The sequence below is a fragment of the Juglans microcarpa x Juglans regia genome, chromosome 1D (genome assembly GCF_004785595.1).
Source record: "Juglans microcarpa x Juglans regia isolate MS1-56 chromosome 1D, Jm3101_v1.0, whole genome shotgun sequence".
Lineage (NCBI taxonomy): Eukaryota > Viridiplantae > Streptophyta > Magnoliopsida > Fagales > Juglandaceae > Juglans > Juglans microcarpa x Juglans regia.
In genome coordinates this window covers 23,092,267-23,114,273 of record NC_054594.1, presented here as the reverse complement: position 1 = coordinate 23,114,273, position 22,007 = coordinate 23,092,267, and the positions used below count along the sequence as shown (strand labels likewise).

Below are 22,007 nucleotides of genomic sequence, written 5' to 3'. Positions count from 1 at the left end.
TTTGTTTTTTTTAAATTTTTGTGTAAATAAATATTGCAATCACAATACTATTTGGTGAGATATTTTTAATACTGAAAGATTTGTGAATATTACAACTTTATTAGAATTTAGAATAAATATTTAATAAAATAAATATGCAATAAAAAATAAGACTTAATTAATATAGAGAGAAAATAGATAAATTGATGTATAATGCATTATAAAAACTATTAGTTAAAATAAATAAAGTAAGTTTTAATGAGATATTATTTATAGAAATATAAAGAAGCCATTGTAAATTGCAAGTCAACGCTTCCTTGGGTTACTACAATTTTCTGTGTTTGGTAACTCTCATCTCTAGTGGTTTTTCTTTCTGTTCCTATAAAGGAAAAGAATGAATCTGCAGGAGCGATCTACGGCGAAAGATTAAGCAAGTCCATTATCGCATATTGAAGAGAAAAGCCTACCAAAACAGTAGGGCCATTTTTAGCTTTCTTTATTTTGTTGCTTTCTTTTTATCCTTAAGTCGTACTATTTTAGAATTCTTAACGACACAAGATAATCTAATAGAATCCTCCAATCTAAGGGGTAAGAGTAGAGTAAACAGTGAGTCCTCACTGAGTTGAGGTTTTTTCTCTTATGTTAGAGTAGAGTCTCTCAGGTTGGACTTCCTTGCTTGAAGAGTTGGAGATGGCTGAAGACTTGACAAAACTATGGGAAGGGTTTAGCCTTACTAAGCAGGAGAGTTCAGGAGTCAAGGTGGAGTCATCCACCCTTCGCAAAGCGAAGGAAAGAGGAAGGTCCTGTTTGCTAGCCATGGTCATTGCAGATAAAGTTATCAACCGAGAAGCTTTCACGATGACCATGTCTAAGATATGGAACACATTAGGCTGGATAGAATTCTCTAACATGGGTGAGAACAAATTTTTGTTAAAATTCCAAAAGTATGAGGACAGGCAGAAGATCATCCAAGGAAAGCCTTGGTCCTTTGATAGATGGTTGGTGTGCCTTCAAGATTTTGATAGTGACTTATCTTTGAATGCCATTCCTTTTCAAAAGGAAGTTTTCTAGATGCAAGTTCATAACATGCCTCTTGCTTGTATGACAAAAGAGGTTGGCATGAAGGTTGGGGAGTGTGCAAGGAAAGTGGTGGATATTATTGCTGATCAATGGGGGATTGGATGGGGGAAATTCATGAGACTCAAAGTGGAAGTGGATATCTCCAAAGCTTTGGTGAGAGGTACCTTTTTAAATTATGATGGTCTCCTAATATGGCCGCAATTCAAGTATGAAAAACTACCATCTTTTTGCTTGAAGTGTGGTGTTATCAAACACATTAATAAGTTATGCCCAAAACTGTCAACTGTTAGAAGAGAGGATGGTGATTCTCATCAATATGGCCCTTGGTTGCGTGCTGCTGCTACTCCTTTTAATATGTTTAATCAAAAGAGGTATGGAGGGGGAGAGGATAGGGCTGAACAGACTACTAGAAAACTATGGTAGAATGGGCACTGTGGTGAGGATGATGACTCAAAAGGAAAGGATCACATGCAGGAGGATTCTCAAGAAATCAATAAGGAAAATAGTACTCATAAGGAAAGTGGTTTTATTCTGTCAGAGGAGAATCGTGTGGAGGAAGGAGAGGCAGATAAGGGGGTCATTAAGGAGGGAATGGGAGGACTGGGAAAGGAATTTTTTTTTCAAATGAAGGAGTTACCTATTGATAATGGGGTCAGACTTTCCAACTCAGATCGAGTCTCAAATAAGGAAGAGGCTATTATTAAGGCTTCAGTTTCTGATAGAGATCAGCAAAAGACCAAAGCTAGTCCTATATCAACTGATTCCACTCTGGCATCACACATTAATGATCTAGATCAGTTTTTGACTAAGCAGGCTCAATTGTTGGAAAGTTCAAAAAAACGAGTTAATTGGAAAAGAAGAGCTCGAGACAAATTTTATGTTGAGCATGCTACTGACAGGAAGGAGAAGTTGCAAAATTGTGATGAGAGGAAAAAGAGGTTGGGCAGTGCAAAGGTTGAGGCTGAGGCTTCTGAGTTATGTGGGAATAAGAAACAAAAGAAAGATCATGTGGTGGATATGGAGACTTTTGTTAAAGATTTGGTGAAGGCTGATTTTCAGCCCCACCAACAGTAATGAGTTGTCTAAGTTGGAATTGCCGAGGGCTTGGGAACCCTCGGACAGTTAGAGAACTTCACTTTTTGGTGAAGAATAAGGCCCCAAGTTTTGTTTTCCTGATGGAAACAAAATGTAAAAGATCCAAGGTTGAGAAAATCAAGAGGTTGCTGAATATGGAAAACAGTTTTGTGGTGGATTGTAAAGGCTTAAGTGGTGGTCTGGCTTTCTTATGGAAGGAGGATGTGGATGCAGTTCTGGTGTCTTACACTATGTAGCATATTTCCTTGAAAGTTAAGGACTCGATAAAAGAGAAGACATGGATCTTAACTGGATTTTATGGAAACCCTATTGCTGCTAACAGGAAAGGTAGTTGGCAGTTGCTTAGAAAGTTGAAACCAGAAAATGATGTGGGTTGGCTTTGTGTTGGGGATTTTAATGAAATTATTAGCACTAATGAAAAAGTTGGAGGGCCTCTAAGACCCTATGGTCAGATGGAATGCTTTCGAGAGGCACTGGAGGATTGTGACCTTACTGATATGGGGTATGTGGGGAACAAGTTTACCTGGTCTAACAATCGTGGTGGGATTGAATTCACTAAAGAAAGGCTTGACAGAGCCTTGTGCAACCCTCAATGGGCTGCCTGGAACACTGGAGTAGTGACCCTTTCATTAACTGCACTCAATTCAGATCACTGTCCTATTTTCATCACCAATGGAAATCATCAGCAGGGTGCAGGAAGTCATACCAAAATTTTCAGATATGAGGTGAGTTGGGGTCAAAGAGAAGAGTGTAACAAGCTAATTGCTGATGAATGGAAGAGACCTAGGTTAGCTTCAAATGAGCTGAGCTACACTACTGAAGGTTTGAAGAGGTGCCAATTTAAACTACAACAGTGGAGTAAACAGGCTGTGAGTAATACCAAGAAAGAATTTCAACAAAAAATGGATCAACTCAACTTACTACAGTAGTGCAATCAGGGGGACAAGCATGACAGCATAAAAGGCTTGAAAGCTGAGTTTGAAAAAGTGTTGGAAGAGGAGAATCTAAAATGGCAACAAAGAGCAAAACAGAGATGGCTTAAAGAAGGAGACAGGAACACGAAGTATTTCCACCAGTGTGCTTCTCAAAGGAGGAAAGTGATTAGAATCAGCAAACTTATTGATGACAGAGATCAGGAAATTACCAATGCATCTGCAATTTGCCAGCAGTTTCAAGCTTTCTTCCAGGAGCTTTTCACCACTGCTAACCCTCAGAACATTGATGGTTGTTTGGCAGCCACCAATCCCATAGTCACAAATGATATGAACCAAGCATTGATGAGGCCCTACTGTGCTCAGGAGATTGAAGAAGTTTTGTTTCAAATGGATGGCTTGAGCTCACCTGGACCTAATGGCTTTCCAGCAGCTTTTTATCAACAAAACTGGGATGTGGTAGGGAGGCAGGTCAGTGAATCAGTTCTGTATGTGCTCAATTCAAAAGGCAACTTGGATGTTATTAATAATACTTTCATTGCTTTAATCCCAAAATAGAAGAACTGTACTAAAGTTTCTGATTTCAGGCCAATATCTCTTTGTAATGTTTTGTATAAGATTATCTCCAAAGTCATAGCCAACAGACTTAAGAAAATTCTGCCTAGCATCATCTCTCAGAACCAATCAGCTTTCATTCCTAGAAGGCTTATCTCTGATAATGTAATAGTTGCTTTTGAGGCTTTGCATTCTATGAATTGTAAAATGGCAGGAAGAGAAGGGTATATGGCAATGAAGCTTGACATGAGCAAAGCATATGATAGGGTTGAGTGGTCTTTTCTAAGAGCTGCCTTATGTAAAATGGGGTTTGATTTTGCTTGGATAGAGTTGGTGATGAGATGTGTGGAATCAGTGTCCTACTCCATTTTAGTCAATGGTGTCCCTCAAAGTGAGTTTAGACCTTCAAGAGGCATTAGACAGGGTGATCCATTATCACCTTATCTCTTCATAATGTGTGCTGAAGCTTTGAGCTCTATGATCAGCAAAGGGGTAGAAGAAGGAGTCATCTCAAGAGTGCCTTTTGCAAGGGGTAGAATCAGAATTTCTCACCTGTTTTTTGCTGATGACAGTTTGTTATTTTGCAAAGCAAATGCTTTGGAATGGGGTAAGCTGCACAATATGCTGAAAATTTATGAGGAAGCCTCGGGTCAAAGACTGAATCTTAAAAAAACCTCAATACAATTCAGTAGAAACACTGCTAAGGCAACTCAAGATTTCATCCTTAGCATTGCAGGAGTGAGGTCCTCAATGGCTTATGAGAAGTATCTTGGTTTACCAACTGTTGTTGGCAAAACAAGAGAGAAATCATTCAGAGATATTCTGGACCGAGTCAGAATGAGGGTCAGCAATCAAAGGGTTAAATTTTTATCTCAAGCAGGAAAGGAAATATTCATCAAGGCTGTTGTGCAAGCCCTCCCAACTTATAGCATGTCTGTTTTTATGCTACCTGCCAAACTCCTTCGAAATTTAAACAGCATTATACACAATTTTTTGTGGGGGTAGCATGAGGCAGAAAGAAGGATTCATTGGGTGGCTTGGAACAAAATGGGAAGATCTAAGGCTGATGGAGGCTTGGGTTTTCAAGACTTAGAAGGTTTTAACCTTGCTCTTCTAGCAAAACAAGGTTGGAGAGTGATTCATAATCCCTTTTCCCTTGTTTCATAGGTTTTAAGAGCCAAGTACTTCCAAGAGACTTCTTTTATGAATGCAGAGTTGGGTCAGAAACCATCATATATATGGAGTATACTTAAAGCAAGAAACCTGATTGATGCAGGCTATTTTTGGAGAATTGGGTCTGGTGATAAGGTCAGAATTTGGGGAGACAAATGGCTACCTAAGACCATACCATCTATAGTTAAAAGCCCAATATCCCAACTTGATGGCAATGCTAAAGTTCAAGAAATGTTAAAGCCAGGGGAAAAGAGATGGAATATGGAGCTTGTGGAACACATCTTTTGTAAAGAAGATGCTGATCTCATTGCTCAAATTCCAATCAGCTCATCCACTAGTCCTGACCAACTGATATGGAAAGGAACCTCTTCAGGTTTTTTCACAGTCAAGAGCGCATACCATATGCACCAGGAGATGAACCAAGCTCTTAAAGGGCAACCATCGAGCAGTCATAATTTCAAGGAGGTTTGGAAAACTCTCTGGCAACTACAAGTTTCACCAGGAGAGAAAGTGTTTCTGTGGAGAGCTTGCTTAAATGCACTTCCAACTCAGTCAAACCTTTTTAAGAAGAAGATTGTTGAACATCCAAAGTGCCCAATTTGCGAGATAGAGGAAGAGACAGTAGCACATGCTTTATGGGATTGTGAGTCAGCAAGAGATGTTTGGAGCCAATGTACCAAGAGCATTCAGAAAAGGCATTTCCCACATATGGATTTCTCAGAGATTTTCAAAGCTATTGCAGAATAAATGAGTTTTGAGTGCATACAGGAATTTGTTATGGTTGCAAAGCAAATTTGGTGGAGGAGAAATGAGTTTATTTTTAACCAAAGGTTTAGACACCCTAATCAAGTCTTCTTGGTTGCAAATCAGAACTTAAGAATGATGAAGGACTTGGAAATGCAGAAAAATGGCTCCTCAGCTCTTAGTAACAGCAACATTATTATTTAGCAACCACCTCCAATATTTTTTTACAAGGTTAATTGGGATGCGGCTGTGGACAAAATTAGAGCTAAAGTTGGTATTGGTATAGTAGTCAGAGACTGTGAAGGTAGAATAATAGCAACTACGAGGAGAAAACAAAGTCTTCTTCCCCTGCCTTCTTTGGCTGAAGCATATGGGGCACTATTAGCAGTGGATTTTGCACTGCACCTGGGGTTAACAAAGATTATATTTGAAGGGGATTCACCCCAAACAGTCCAAGCTTTGAAGAAAGAGGAGGATCAACTATCCAGCTTTGGCATGTATGTCTCTGAAGCCAAGATGAAACTTAGAAATTTTGATACTTGGAATGTCACTCATGTCAAAAGAAGTGGAAATGTGATGGCTCATGTTTTGGCACGAGATGCCTTAGTCATTTATGATGTAATTGTTATTATGGAGGAAATTCCCCCATGCATTTCAGATATGATATAATGGAACAAGCTCTTAAGCTTCTTTTCAAAAAAAAAAAAAATAATAGAATCCTCCAATCTAGTTTAGTGGGAAGTTTTTTTGCTTTATTATTATTTTTCCTTTTAACCACATAACATTTCATTAATAAAAAAAATCAGATACATAGCATATCAGAAGACACCAAGTCCTTTATCACAAAGGACCCTCTTCTAACCAAACTTTACCACCATCCATAGATAAAGCTTTGCTTGGCTAACAGGTGAGCAACCCCATTGAAATTTCTGAAGTACCCATGTTATTCCAATAAATCACCTACCAAATTACTTGAACAAATTGGTTAGATCTCAATAGTAGGAATGCTGAAATAAATCAAATACTGTGATCAACACAATGATTGGTTTCGAAGGGAAACTCTTTAAAGAACTCTTTAAAGGTAAAACCCTATGGGGTAGCCAAATTCAGGAAAGTCAATTTTATTATTTGAAAATCAATTACAAGTATTCATCAATTACAAAACCTTTGCAACTTGATTCTCTTACTTGCCAAGACAAACGACCCGTTTGTCTTCTACCGTGGTAGCAGCCAGAACCTCTGACGATCTTCAAATATTGTCTTTCCTCCTAGAACTCTAGAGGCTGAAATCCAATCACTTGATCCTCTACACTTGGAGCACGATCACACTCAATGAGAGATGAAAAAAATCAAAGTGAAAATCATCAAGATAATTTTCCCTTTATAAGCACACGAACATGTATCTGAATGATCCTTAATCCAACTCCTTAATTGAGTTATAAAACCGAATCCCTTTAAATATTAGATCTGGAAAGAGTCTCAGTTGAAGTAGGATTCTACTAACACGTAGAGTTAGTTGCGAGAACGTTTCCTGACAGATTGCTAACACTTTGCGATAATTCTTCTCTGTAGTTACTGATCTGTGTTCAGCTTCTGTTCTGGATAATTTTAGATATTTTTGAATTTGAATTTCACATTACTGACTTATCTAACCAACCTTAAAAACTTCTAGATAAACTCAATGTTGTTCAAGATAAAGTCAACAATTGTTTTACGTTCATTCAAATTCAAACTTATAATGATAAGATGAACCTTATCATTTAGTCATCTAATCCTAGCCAACTTTAGCATTAACAATCTCCCCCTTTGGCAGATTGGTGACGAAGACATCTTGATGAATGTAAATTTCCTATGACATATTTCGAAACAACAAACCAAAAAATAGTAAAGATTCTCAACAGTTGTGATTCAATAACCTGACTTAGACATAAAGAAATCAACCCAATATCAAGTACTAGTTTAGTTAATAGCCAGTATATTAGTCTAGCATTCAAAGCATAATATAAGCATGAAAAAGTAAAAACATAATAGGATAGTTTCCTTCTAATGTAGCTATTCTCCCATTTTGTTGCTGCTGCTCCCCTCAATTTTTTCTCCCCCTTATTCGTCTGCTATCAGCCAAGGGGATCTAGAACTCATCATCAAAGTCAGCCACATTTGCCATGATCTACTGGGCATCCAAAGAAAGTTGTACCAATCGATCATTTGCTTGTACACAATCAGAGCGTACAGCAGCTAATTGTTGCTCTAACTTGGACTGGCCTTCTTCCCATTTTGCAGGAAACAAATCAATCTTTTGAGACAAAAGAGAGATTTTCTCAAGAATTTGAGTCATAGAACCAGGAGGCTCTATGGGTGAAAAAGCTGACTCATTAGTTGGAGGTCTCCTTTTAGTGAGGACAGCCGCAGATTTGACCACAGTTAAGGCTGAGATAGACCTTGGCATCTTCCATGTAGGCTCATTTGCCCAAAGGGGGACTTTGGCTTTCATAGCTAACTTGGTAATTAAGTTGCCAAAATGAATATTTTGCTCTTTTTTCACGTGACAACGATGTATAATATCAATAACATGATGTGGAAAATCAATAGAGACTCCAGTTGCCAAAGCATACATCAAGTAGGCTCTCTCAAGTGTAATTTCTGTGTGACGCTTATGGGCCAGAGATTTGTGAGCACTATTTTTGCCAAGAGTCTAAACTGAGGAAGCATATTGTTAAGAGGTAGCCTATGAGACTTGGCTGTCCACTTTGGATCATCGGGACCAACAAATAGATTGCGCATTGCAGTCTTTGTTGGAGCCCCTGCCCTTATATGGATATAAAGGATTTTCCACCTCAGGTAGATCAAATGAGTCTCTTAAAACAGCAAGAGAAACATCAATTTGAGTTCCTCGAACAATAGACGTAATGCTATGCTCATCTAGGTTAAAGTGAGCAATCTTCGAATAGAACTTGCAGACAACTTCAACACAAGGAGTGGGAGATGCATGAGTAAGGTTCTCACAGCCTCTCTCAGTAAATATTCTTTGGATGAGTTGAAAATCATCCGAAGGAAAATCATTAATACTTACCTCCCTTTCACCCAACACTGATCTTTTAGAAAAAGTAGTGCGATAAGCATTTTCAGCATCACTTGAAGTAAAACGAATAGTAGTGGCTTCAGTACGTGCAGGCACGAGTGGAAGAGAATGATTTGAGGTTTCTCTTGATTGACGTGGATCTGCCACAGGTTCATCCTTACTTGAGGAGGTGGAGCTCTTAGTTGGCACTGGGGTTGTGAGTTTTTGGCACTTAGCACGTTCTTTGAATCTCACTTGAAGCATAAAATCAACTAAGTCAAAAATATAGCTCTGAATAGTAACTCTAGGTTGATTCAGAAATTTTCACAAATAGGTGGTGTGCTCCCGTGAAAATCCAAAATCAACAAGTTTGGAATCCCACACACAACAATCCTTAATACATGTAAAAAAATACTCTCAAATGAGTAATCAGAGCAACAACTAGGTAGATTAAACAAAATATCCCAAACTACACAAATCCAAACTTCACAACCCAATCTCCAGATATATATGTAGAACCATAGGTTTAGAGAGATAAAAGAATTCTGATTTTAGATAGAAATCTGACCTTGATACCGAAAGGAATTGACTGGGTCAAGAGGCACTAAACTAATAAGATGAGATGCCAAATTTCTAGGTTTGTTAGAGAAGTAAAGGAGATGTCGTGAATGAGTATGGTTTCGACAGAGAGAACTATGCCGTGTGCGAATATACATATGGTTGTTTGACTAAATATCTTAGTCACTTTAAGAGACTTGATGCCGAGCACGTGTTTTTTAAGTAAAAAAGTTAAGACTCCAAGTAACTAGCACAGAGTCCCCTAAAGCAGACCAACACCCAAAACTCACCCAATAGAAGCTTTTTTATTTTTATTTTTATTTTTTTTAAAAAAATAAGAAAACTTAAAAACATAATATATAAACAAAATGAAGGTTTTTTTTTATTGTAAAAAATGAATAATGAGATAAGTAACATGCTTAATATTACTCATAGTTTAACCATAGTGTGGTCCAAAAACAAAAACAAAAACTGATCATTTGCCACACTCATTTGCAACAATCACTTATGAATGTTCACTCCTCATAAGATCATCAATTTCAAAGTTCAAGTGAGTGTGTGAGTGAGTAACCTTATATCATAGCACTTTTATAACTTCTTTCTTCAATGTTCACTGAGATGCTCACAAGAGTTTGTTACTCGCCTTAAAAGTCAAATTTTATGCTAGGGCCTAGATACATGAGTAGTCCCTCCAAACACTAGTTTGTACAACCCCTTTTTTGTGTTCATGTTTATTGCTCATCTTTTTCCATAATGATTAGAGCAATGATTCTTTCTATAAGAACTTAAGGAGGTAGATCCGTGTAGGATGTTTGTCTTTTTCCGTAATGATTTATCACCGACTTTTTCTATATGGATCAACTCTTAGTGTTTGGCAAGAGGAGAGCTTTTTATTAATGTGCTAGGTTCAACTAGTATTAGTCAATTTAGGGCATGAACTCCTTCTTTTATGAGCATGTCAATATCCAATGTATACTTTGATTATAATATGCATACATACAAGTTTCTCACAGTGCTTTGTAAGTGAACTTTGTCAAGATGACTCATTGGGTTAGTATTCATGGAGTGTACTGCACAAAGAAGAAAGTGCATGAGTTCAGAAATTTTTTAAGTAATACCACACATGTTCAGACTTTGAGTTTATCAATCATGTTCCTTAAGAAATAAGAATACCTTAAAAAAAATGTTTTTCTTTTAAAAAAAAAATCCTAAACTAATCTAATAAGATGTTACTTACTTGATATCACATATGCCAATGGCTTTCCTTAGGAACTCAAACCTTAGACCATCTAAAGGTTTAGTAAATAAGTCAGCCAATTGATGTTCTGTAGACACATGTTCTAAGGATACTATTTTAGACTCAACTAAGTCTCTTATAAAATTATGTCTAATATCAATATGCTTAGTTCTAGAGTGCTGGACAGGACTTTTTGAAATATTTATAGCACTAGAGTTGTCACAATAGATTGTCATGGTATCTTGAGGAAAACCATAGTCATCAAACATCTATTTTATCCATAAAAAATGTGTACAACAACTCTCTGCAGCTATATATTTGGCTTCAGTGGTGGATAAAGAAATTGAATTTTGCTTTTTACTCATCCAAGCTACAAGGTTTCCACCTACATAAAAACATCCACCCGTAGTACTCTTCCTATCATCAGCATTCCCAGCCCAATCAGCATCCGAATAACCAACAAGTGTTAGATTAGTGTCTTTTGAATACTATATCCCATAATCAACAGTAGCATTAAGATATTTTATGATTCTTTTCACTGCTGTAAGATGAGATTCTTTCAGATTAGCCTAAAATCTAGCACACACATCAACACAAAAAGCTATGTCGGGTCTACTTGCTGTGATATATAAAAGACTTCCTATCATGCTTCTATAAAGTATGGGATCAATGTTTTTACTTATAGATTCATTACTGATTTTTATTGAAGTACTCATAGGCGTGCAAGCATTACTTTTTCCTTCCATTCCAAACTTCTTAACAAGATCTCTTGCTTATTTAGATTGTGAGATAAAAATTCCTTCTTTACTTTGTTTTACTTGAATGCCTAAGAAAAAATTCAACTCACCAATCATGCTCATCTCAAATTCAGATTTCATTTCATTTGCAAAGTCATGTGCAAGAGACTCTAGTGTTGCTCCAAAGACAATATCATCAACATAAATTTGAGCAATTAAGAGTTGTTTACCTTTAACCTGTACACATAATCAGGATAAAGATGATTAGTAAACCCTTTAGGTTGTTCGACATATACCTCTTCATGTAAAAGTCCATTTAGAAATCCACTTTTGACATCCATTTGATATAATTTGAAGTCTAGATGACATGCAAGTGCAAGTAAAATGCCAAACGAGCCACAGGAGCAAATGTTTCATCAAAATCAATTCCTTCCACTTGTATGTAACCTTGTGCAACCAGCCTTGCTTTATTCCTCACAATAGTGCCATGTTCATCAGATTTATTCTTGAAAATCCACTTTGTCCCTATAATATTGCAATTTTCTAATCTAGGAACTAACTCCCATACATCATTTCTAGTAAATTGATGAAGTTCTTCATGCATTACATTGACCCAACTTTCATCATTCAATGCTTCCTCAACCTTCTTGGGTTCAACCTGTGACAAATAACACACAAAAGAAACTTGATTTAGTACTCTTTTTCTAAGTCTCATACCTTCATCTAGATCACCAAGTATATTTTCCTTTGGATGATTTTGAGTAATTCTAGAAGATGATTCTTTTTCTGGTGAAATTTGTGGTGTTTCTTCTATATCTTGCTCTTGAGAGTCTTCTTCAACAGCTTGTACCACTTCCTTCATATTTTCAAGTTCCTGCATGGTGGTTTCAGCTGAAATATCATCCACACCAACATTAATTGATTCCATAACAGTTTTTGTCTGTAAGTTGTAAACTCTATAAGCCCTACTATTTGAAGAATATCCTAGAAACACTCCTTCATCACTTTTGCTTTCAAATTTATGAGTGTTTCTCGATCTCTCAAGATATAACATGTGCTCCCAAAAACCTTAAAATATTTTACCGTGGCTTTTTATTTTTCCACAAACCATAAGGTGTATATTTGGTGCCTGGTCTTAGAACCACTCAATTCAGAATGTGATTTGCTGTATTTACAGCTTCTCCCCAAAAGTATAATGTCATCTTCTTGTTACTCAACATGGTTCAGGCCATCTCTTGAATTGCTCTATTTTTCCTTTCCACCACTCCATTTTGTTGTGGAGTAATGGGTGTAGAAAATTCTTGATGTATACCCTGTTCATCACAAAAATTAGTGAAATTAGTATTTTCAAACTCTCTACCATCATCACTACATATTTTAGAGATAGAAACTTCCTTTTCAATTTGTAGTTTCTTGAACAACTTTTTGGCAAGATCAAAAGCTTCAGATTTTTCTCTCAATAAAATGGTCCATGTAAATCTTGAGAAGTCATCCACAATCACCATAATATATTTCTTTCCACCAAGACTCTCGGTTTGTGTTGGACCCATCAAGTCCATATGCAATAACTCAAGTGGTCGAGAAGTAAGTATGTGAGTAATTTTCTGATGTTGAGCTCTAGTTTGCTTTCCTTCTTGACATGCTCCACACACTATTTTCTTGGCTTTAGGTAGCCCATCTACAGCTTCTCTTTTTGAAATTTTAGATAGATCTCTAAAATTAATGTGTCCAAGATGTTGATGCCATAATTTAGTTTCATCAAGTAAGGTTGTATGACACTTTAACTTTGAACTTGAAGAGACTCCATAGCAATTATCTGAGGTTCTAGTGCCCTTCAAAATCCATTCTCCAGCTTGATTGTATACATTACACTCATCCTTTGAAAACTGACAGAAAGATTATCATCACAAAACTAACTAATGCTGAGTAAAATTGCTTTAAGACCATTAACAAATAAGACATTATGTAGAACAGGTAAACCAGATATTTCAATACTCTATTTCCCTTCTACAACAGCTTTGCTCCCATCTCCAAAGGTCACTGTGCCTCCATCAGTTTGTTCAACTTTCTTGAATAAGGATTTGTCTCCAGACATGTGTCTGGAACAAGCACTGTTAAGGTACCATAGGCAGTCTTCCATTTATTTAAGTGCTGTGTGAGCAACAAGGCACATAGCATTTTCTTTTATTACCCATTTTAACTTTGGTGATGACTTGTTCTTTTCATTCTTATTTCTTTGAATGCTCCTGTTTTTTAAGCAAAAATCAGTTAATTCACTGAGTTTAATACTTAAGAAGTTTATCTGTTGATTCAATCCATCAACTTGATCTTCTAGATTCTTCCCTCTCCCTTTTGTATTTCTTTTACTTTTCATTTTCTGGACTTCATAAAAGTTAAAACAATATGGTTTTATATGACCAATAACTCTACAATTATGACAAGTAGGAATAAATTGATCATCATATTTACCTTTCATCATTCTCGTGACTGATTTATCATGCAGATTTGTTGAAAATACTGATTTAGGTAAATGATGATTTTGAATATTTTTATCTTGACTTCATTTAACAAAAACTATACCTTTAGAGGTAATTGTAGCGGATAATGAGGCTAGTTTTTCTTTCCTTTTTGAAGTCGTATATCCTAAACCAGTTCTGTCATTACTTACCTTCTGAAAACTCAACATCTCTTCTAATTTCTGCGTTGCTGACTTTTGCTTGCTCGAAATTTTTCAACTTCTTTTTCCAGCACATCCTTTTGATCATTTAATCTAGATATCTCAACATCAGCAATCTTTAGTGCCTCTGAGAGATTGTTTTTCTCATTCTCCACAGTAGTAAGTCTATTGTACAGCTTCTTGTTGAATTTCCTCAGTTTGACTACTTCTTCACATACATCATTATATGCTTCTTGTATGCTCAAATCTTGATCAACTTCGACCAGTGCTACATCCAAATCACTAAATACACTTTCACTTTCAAGTTTTGTTAGTTCAACCTTAGTCAAATCCTTCACAATAGTGGAAAAAGCCATAAAAGATTTTTCATTATCAGATGATGAATTTTCAGATTCATAACTATCACTTAGTGTGACAATCAATGCTTTTCCTTTACTTTTTCTGAAATTTGAGCATTTAATTTTTATATGACCATACCCTGAACATTCATGACACTTCACTTTGTCCTTTTTTTCAATCTTATTTTTATTCCAATTTTCAGATTCATTTTTCTTACTAGAAAACTCTTTTCTTCGTTTTAGTTTACTACTATCCTTTTTATTAAACATGAATTTTCTGAACTTCCTTGCAATGAGGGTTATTTCCTCATTATTTAGACTTTGTTCATCTGAAGAATCCTCATGATTTTCTATTATATTTTTTAAGGCAATAGACTTACCTTTTCTTGCTTGAGGAAGTGAAGACTCATATGTTTGTAAAGACCCGACCAGCTCTTGTACCTTTATACATCCAAGTCTTTACATTCTTCAGTAACAGTGACTTTACGCCGAAATCTTTCAGGTAAGGATCTCAGAATCTTCCTTACAATTCTTGAATCTTCAACTTTTTATCCGAGATTAAACCTGGAATTAACAATGTCATTTAGTTTAGCATAAAACTCATAAAAACTTTTATCTTCCAGCATCTTAGGGCTCGTTTGTTTTCAGATATGAGATTAAAGTTAAAAAGTTGAATAAAATATTGTTAGAATATATTTTTTAATATTATTTTTATTTTGGGATTTGAAAAAGTTGAATTGTTTATTTTATTTTGTGTGGGGATTTGAGAAAGTTGTAATGATGAAGTGAGATGAGATGAGATGAGATATTTCTTGAAAACAAACGAGGCCTTAATCTCTTCAAACTGAGAGGTTGAAAATTGTACTTTTGAATTTTTCACAGTTTTTGTTCCTTCATGTGTAACCTCCAGAATATCCCATGCTATTTTAGCAACCTCACACATGGATATCCTATTAAATTGTTCAGGAGATACAGCCACGAATATAGCATTCAGTCCATTGATGTTCCAGTTACAGTTGCTGATTTCATCTTTTGTCCAATCGTCAATACTTGTTGTTGGTTTAGTCGATCCTTTTTCAACAGAATGCCACACTCGTTCATCCAATGATTTGAGAAAAGCTCGCATACGTACTTTCCAATATGCATAATTTTCATCATTGAAGTGCGGTGGGGCAGTCAAGGATGACATATTGCAGGGGCATAGATCACACTCGAATGAATGAACCACACTCTGATGCCAATTGAAATTTCCAAAGTATCCCTATTATTCCAATAAATCACCTACCAAATTACTTGAACAAATTGGTTAGATCTCAATAGTAGGAATGTTGAAATAAATCAAATACTGTGATCAATACAATGATTGGTTTCGAAGGGAAACCCTTTAAAGAACTTTTTAAAGGTAAAACCCTATGGGGCAGCCAAATCCAGAAAAGTCAATTTTATTATTTGAAAATCAATTACAAGTATTCATCAATTACAAAACCTTTGCAACTTGATTTTCTTACTTGCCAAGACAAACAACTCGATTGTCTTCTACCGCGGTAGCAGCCAGAACCTCTGGCGATCTTCAAATATTGCCTTTCCTCCTCGAACTCTAGAGGCTAAAATCCAATCACTTGTTCCTCTACACTTGGAGCACCATCACACTTAAGGAGAGATGAAAAAAATCAATGTGAAAATTATCAAGATAATTTTTCCTTTATAAGCACACGAACATGTATATGAATGATCCTTAATCCAACTCCTTAATTGAGTTATAAAACCGAATCCCTTTAAATATTAGATCTGGAAAGAGTCCCAGTTGAAGTAGGATTCTACTGACACGTAGAGTCAGTTGCGAGAACGTTTCCTGACGGATTGCTAACACTTCACGATAATTCTTCTCTATAGTTACTGATATGTGTTCAACTTCTGTTATGGATAATTTCAGATATTTTTGAATTCAAATTTCACATTACTGACTTATCTAACCAACCTTAAAGACTTCTAGATAAACTCAATGTTGTTCAAGATAAAGTCAACAATTGTTTTACATTCATTCAAATTCAAACTTATAATGATAAGATAAACCTTATCATTTAGTCATCTAATCCTAGCCAACTTTATCATTTACACCCATCACCGGATCTACGAATAAAAGCTATTTTCCAATGTAACATAATTTTGAGAAACTGCTTTACATCCTCTAAAACTTGCCCATACCATGTCCAATGTTCTTTATCTTTGTTTACTGCATTCACAATCACTTGAGCATCTCCTTCAAATATCACCTTATTAAGGCCTAAATCAGAACACAGTTTCACTGCTTTCCTCAAAGCTAAATTCTTTGCCATTGCAGAATCAGCTGCCATCTTCACTTGATCACAAAAGGCTACCACAATCTAACCTTCCTAGTCTCGGATAATAACTCCCAATCCAACTAGCTTCTTTGATTATCAATAGCAGCATCGAAATTAGCTTTAAAAATCTCTTCTGCTGGCTTCCTCCTCCTTTGCCGGTCTATCCCTCCCCCTCCTTCATTAGCTTGTCTCCCACCTAATCTCTCTTGTGCTTCCTTATTTTCCTTTAGCTGTGATAAAGCCCATTTGATTACCTGTGAAGGGTTAAGAAACATGTTATAAAATAAGTACTTATTCCTTCGATGCCATATACCCCTCAATATTGAAGAAGTTTCCTCCAGCTTTTCTTTATCTAAATGACTGCACAACTTGTCCCATAATTCCTGGAAATCATTTCTAGTGACTGTCCATTTCTGCAGAACGCTACTAGATTTGTCCAAACATCATTAGTTGCTGGACATTGACATAAAACATGCATGATAGTCTCTTCAGCATTGCCACATATTGAGCAGTTAGATTCATCACAAATCTGACTCTTACAAAGAGAAGTTTTAATAGGTAAAGCATCATTGTTAGCTCTCCACAGAAATTGCTTTATCATATTTGGAACCTGCAAATTCCAAATCTTACTCCATTTTTCATCTATTTTTCCTCTATTGGAGCACTCTCCCTTGTCCTTTCTTCTTTTTTCTTGTAACATATAATAGGCACTGCGAACAAAAAATTTCCCCTCCTTACTCCAATTCCAGATAAGTTTGTCCTCCCCACCTCTGATATTGATAGGTAATTACAGATCATTGCAGCCCCTTCTTCATTAAAATGAGCTCGAATAGTATCTTCTTTCCATTGATGAACATCCTCTTCAATTAGCTAGCAAACTTTAGCCTCAACTCCAAGAGATGAAATTGGAGATCGAACACTAAAATTTGAGGGCTTTGGCAACCACTCATGTCCCCATATTTTAATCTGTTTGCCTTACCAACACGCCAAATTAAGCCTTCTTTTAACATCTCTCTTGCCATCCATATACTTCTCCAAATGAATGATGGGGAACTGCCTAACTTAGCATCAAGAATACTCTCTTTGCTAAAGTATTTACTTTTATAAACCTTGGCAACAAAATATATTGGATCTTGTAGAAACCTCCAACTGTTTTTAGCAAGCAGTGCTAAACTGAAGTCTTCTAAATCTCTAAACCCCATCGTACCCAAATTCTTGGCCTTTCCCATAAAACTCCAGCTTTTCCAGTGCACCCCTCTCCTATCTTTCTTCCCCAACTAGAAGTTAGCCAACATAGCTGAAATCTCATGACAAAGCCTTTGAGGAAGCTTGAAAACATTCATTGTATAAGTGGGAATGGATTGTAAGACAGCTTTTATTAAAACTTCCTCACCAACTGTTGTTAAAAAACTATTCTTCCAGCAAGAAATTTTGTTCCATATTCTATCTTTAATACTTCTAAAAGAATTATGCTTAGACTTCCCAATCATTGATGGCAATCCCAAGTACCTTTCATAGCTTTCACATGTTGCTACCCCTACTTCATTCACAAATTGTTGCTTAAAACTTGCAGTTGTGTTTGTACTAAAAAATACTGAAGTCTTGTTCCTATTTAGTTTCTGATCAGATGCTATCTCATAGGTCCTTAAAAGAATCTGTAAATTATCCCAATCTGATCTCCTAGCTCTACAGAATAAGACAGTTATCTGCAAAGAGATGACTAATTCTTGGACTCCCCCTAGCAACACTCACACCCTTAATCAGAACCTTATGCTATGCCATATTGATTAGGGAAGTCAAACCTTTATCACAAATTATAAATAGGTAGGGAGATCGGGGATCTCGATCTCCCTACCTCAAACCACAACTTGGTACAATCTCTCTAGTAGGGTTCCCATTCACCAGAACAAAATATTTCACCGACTTCACACACATCATTACCAAAGAAATAAATTTATGCTCAAAACCCAACTTAACCATTATAGCCTCCAGATAATTCCACTCGACCCTATCATAAGCTTTTGAGATATCCAAATTCAAAGCCATGCTCCCCACTTTACCTTTTTGTTTAGTTCCCATAGAATGAAGAACCTCAAATGCCACCATTATATTATCAGAGATTAATCTATCTGGTATAAAAGCACTTTGGTTGCATGCTATTAAATCAAGTAGAATTCTCTTCAATCTATTTGATATAGTCTTTGAAACAATTTTATAGAGAACGTTACAAAGACTAATAGGTCGAAACTCCTGCACTGCTTCAAGTTTAGAGACCTTTTTAATCAAAGCAATGTATGTATAATTCAAAGAGGATGAAAGAGAGCCATTATTTAAAAATTTGAAAGCTACAGCATACACCTCATCCTTAATTGTATGCCATTGTTGCTGGAAAAAGCCTACACCAAATCCATCTAGTCCTGGTGACTTAAAGGGGACATTTGATGAAGGGCAAGTTCCACTTCTTCAACTGTATATACTCTACCAAGATTCTCTTTCACCTGTAAAGTCACCTTTGTCTGTACATTTTCCACTACTGCATTGATAGTTTCAAATGTTGGACATGTTGAAGAATAAATGCCTTGAAAATAATCTGTAAATTCTTCTTGATATCAACTTTTCCATACCTCGAAACCTGATTTTGATCTCTGATCTTGGTAACGAAACCCCTTCTCTTCCTTTCTGTTGCACAAGCATGGAAATATTTCATTTTCTTATCCCCCTTTTGATACCATTATAATTTAGCTCTTTGTCTCTAGTTTTGATCTTCATGTTCTAACATTATCCCCAATTCCTTTCTTACTTCTCTTAATTCCTCCACCTTATACTTATCCCCTTCCAATTGCAGTCTTCTAATCTACTCAGTCTTGTCTTGAATCAATTTTTCTCTCCCCCTAAAAACATGCTTGCTCCATCTACTTAAAGCTGTTATGCAAGCCCTTAGTTTTTTCTGCACCCTGCCAACTACATCTCCACTTTCATCATCTCGATTTCATTCTTCATCCACAACTTGAACACAAACTTCCTCTAGAGCCCAACAATTTTCATATTTGAACTTGCTTTTATGAACAAGAATATGTTCATGACTCTTACTACAATGTAATAAAAAAGGATTATGGTCTAAATTGCAAACTGCTAATACCTCAACTACAGAATTAGAGAATATCTCTGACCATTTTGGGTTAGCAACTACCCTATCAAGCCTTTCTTTTGTGAAAGATTCATCAGCATGATTATTACACCATGTGTATAAGCAACCTTTCCAACCAAGATCACACAAACTGCAGTTAAACAATGTCATCACCACTAATATGACTTTGTGAGTAATTAATGATCTCCACATCTGCCTCTTCCTTCCACAAAAGAACTAATTCCCCACTCCTTCCAACTGAGTCAACCACAAAGCACCCTTCATATCCCAACTTGACTTTTAAGAAATTAACCTATTAGCAATAAGTTTGGTCTCCATCAAAAGGACCAAAAAGAGTTTCTTGTACTTTACCATGAGGTAAAGCTCCTAAACTGTACGGGGGTTCCCAAGCTTTCGGCAGTTCCAACTTAAAATTTTCATTATTGTTGGCAGGGTGTTGAGCAACTTCTGCCAATTCATCAATATTATCAAGAATTGAGACCACATTTGCATCTCTCAGTTTCTTGAATTGAAACTTGTCACTGTCATCTTCCTCCCCTTCTCTCAGAATACGTTTCTTCCTTAGCTGGACAGAACATGTGACTGGGTGTATACCTTTCTTGCGTGCCTTCAATTTCCAACCCCCTTTTTTCAAGTTCCGTTGATCTTGTAGTCTGTCTTGTACAAGCATTGCCTTCCAGGTAGTTGGTTTCACATCACATAGTTGATCCATTCCCTCAATGGGCTTACTATCGACTTTTAGCATAGCTAGCCCATGTTGAATGGGCCTTCACTCCATATCTGGCCCATCATCACATATCAGAGCCTTTTCACCACCAGCAACCACATCAGTAACTAACCCTTTCCCACGTAATTTGTTTCCATCCTTATTTGTGATAGTTGCTCCACTATTTGAAACTTTTGAGCAGTTTATTCCTTTCGCTCTTATCTTTGTAACCTCTCCTTGTTTTTTGGTAACTGCATCCTAGTTCTTACCCATAACTGATTCTAGAGAAGTAACCACCCTAATTTCTTCCTCAACACCAGTCTCCACCGTAGCAGCCTGACCATGAACCACCTTCATAACATCGGAATTCCTATTACTAGACTCCGCAACAACAATGGGTTTCCCTGAAATTACATCAAAATTAGAAAACATATGACGTCCACCAGCTTCTGCTCGAAGCCATGTCCCAAACTAAGTAGTATTACCATCGCCCTTTTCCTTCAGACTTTGACACAGCAAATTGTTATGCAAAATACAACTACAAGTGAAACATAAACATGGTAACTTCTCATACTTTAAGGGTATGCAAGCGTTAACACCATTAACACATTGTTCTTCCTCTTCCAACTGGCTTTGTTAGATCCAAATCCACTTTGATCTGGAAAGATTTTCCCAACCCAATTCAGTCATCACCGACATCAACATCCACCACTTCCCTATTGAATTGCCAATCTTCAAACCAGTATTCTGGTTCATATTAGCCAGTTGCAAATTATGCATTTGCATCCAGAAAGCTTCACCATCAAAAACCATTTTATTTGGCTAGGACTCCCCATCAAACTCATGGAATATGAATAGGCTATTCTCGAACAACTAAGGTTGCCCCTCCTCTATCTTCTATTTATCAGCATGAGTACTAAAAGCAATGATGAATAGATTCGGGCCTACTTCCATAAAAGTAGCCGTTTACTCAATCGCCATACTCTCGCCATTGTTGAAGTTATCACTATCTTACTTATAGCCTTGTCAACACAGACCTTTCCAATCAAGCACTTCTCACCCTTCCGCTGAACAACCTCTGTTTCTCCTGCATCCAAATGATTTGTCAACATCTCTTCCTCCGTGAGGCTCATTTGTTCCCATTGCTTTTCTAGTTCCTCCATCATATCCTTCCGTTGATGGCTTCGTACCACAAACAACCCAAAGTTGACTCCTTTACTCAGCCTCTAGTTTTGCGTGAAAGAAAAAACTCTCGAGAGAAAAACTAGAGAAGAGACTTAGAAAAACCTACAGTTGTTAGTTTAGTGGAAAGCTTAATTTGTCTTAGTCAATACATGTTATTTTTTAATGAAAAATAGTATAAATTTAGTGACAATTTGTATGCAAATACTTAAAGCATTGCGGATTTGTACTATTTCTCTAGAATATGAGGTATGCTCTCTCTATTCGCATTAATAATTAAAAGGCTTGCATTTTTCTATCAGAAATTTTCGTTAAAATTAATTAGAATTTGTATGCTTTGTATTAGGAGTAGAGGTTTGTACTACTTCTTTACAATATGAGCTGGGATAAACTCTCCACTCGTATTGAGGCAATTGAGAAAAAGCTTGCTAGCTTGACTTGAATTTTTAAACATGAGCGTTGTATG

At 36.5% G+C, this 22,007-nt stretch overlaps 2 protein-coding genes across 2 annotated transcripts in view; both read left to right on the top strand.

Moving 5' to 3' along the window:
- LOC121254509 (putative UPF0481 protein At3g02645) overlaps nt 1-22,007 on the top strand; it is a 94,056-nt gene that overhangs the window by 16,756 nt on the left and 55,293 nt on the right. The window lies entirely within an intron of this gene.
- LOC121242444 lies at nt 2,133-5,561 on the top strand. Its single transcript, XM_041140315.1, has 5 exons — nt 2,133-2,386; nt 2,477-3,023; nt 3,093-3,557; nt 3,705-4,484; nt 4,809-5,561. The coding sequence occupies exons 1-5, from the start codon at nt 2,133-2,135 to the stop codon at nt 5,559-5,561; spliced, it is 2,799 nt and encodes a 932-aa protein (XP_040996249.1).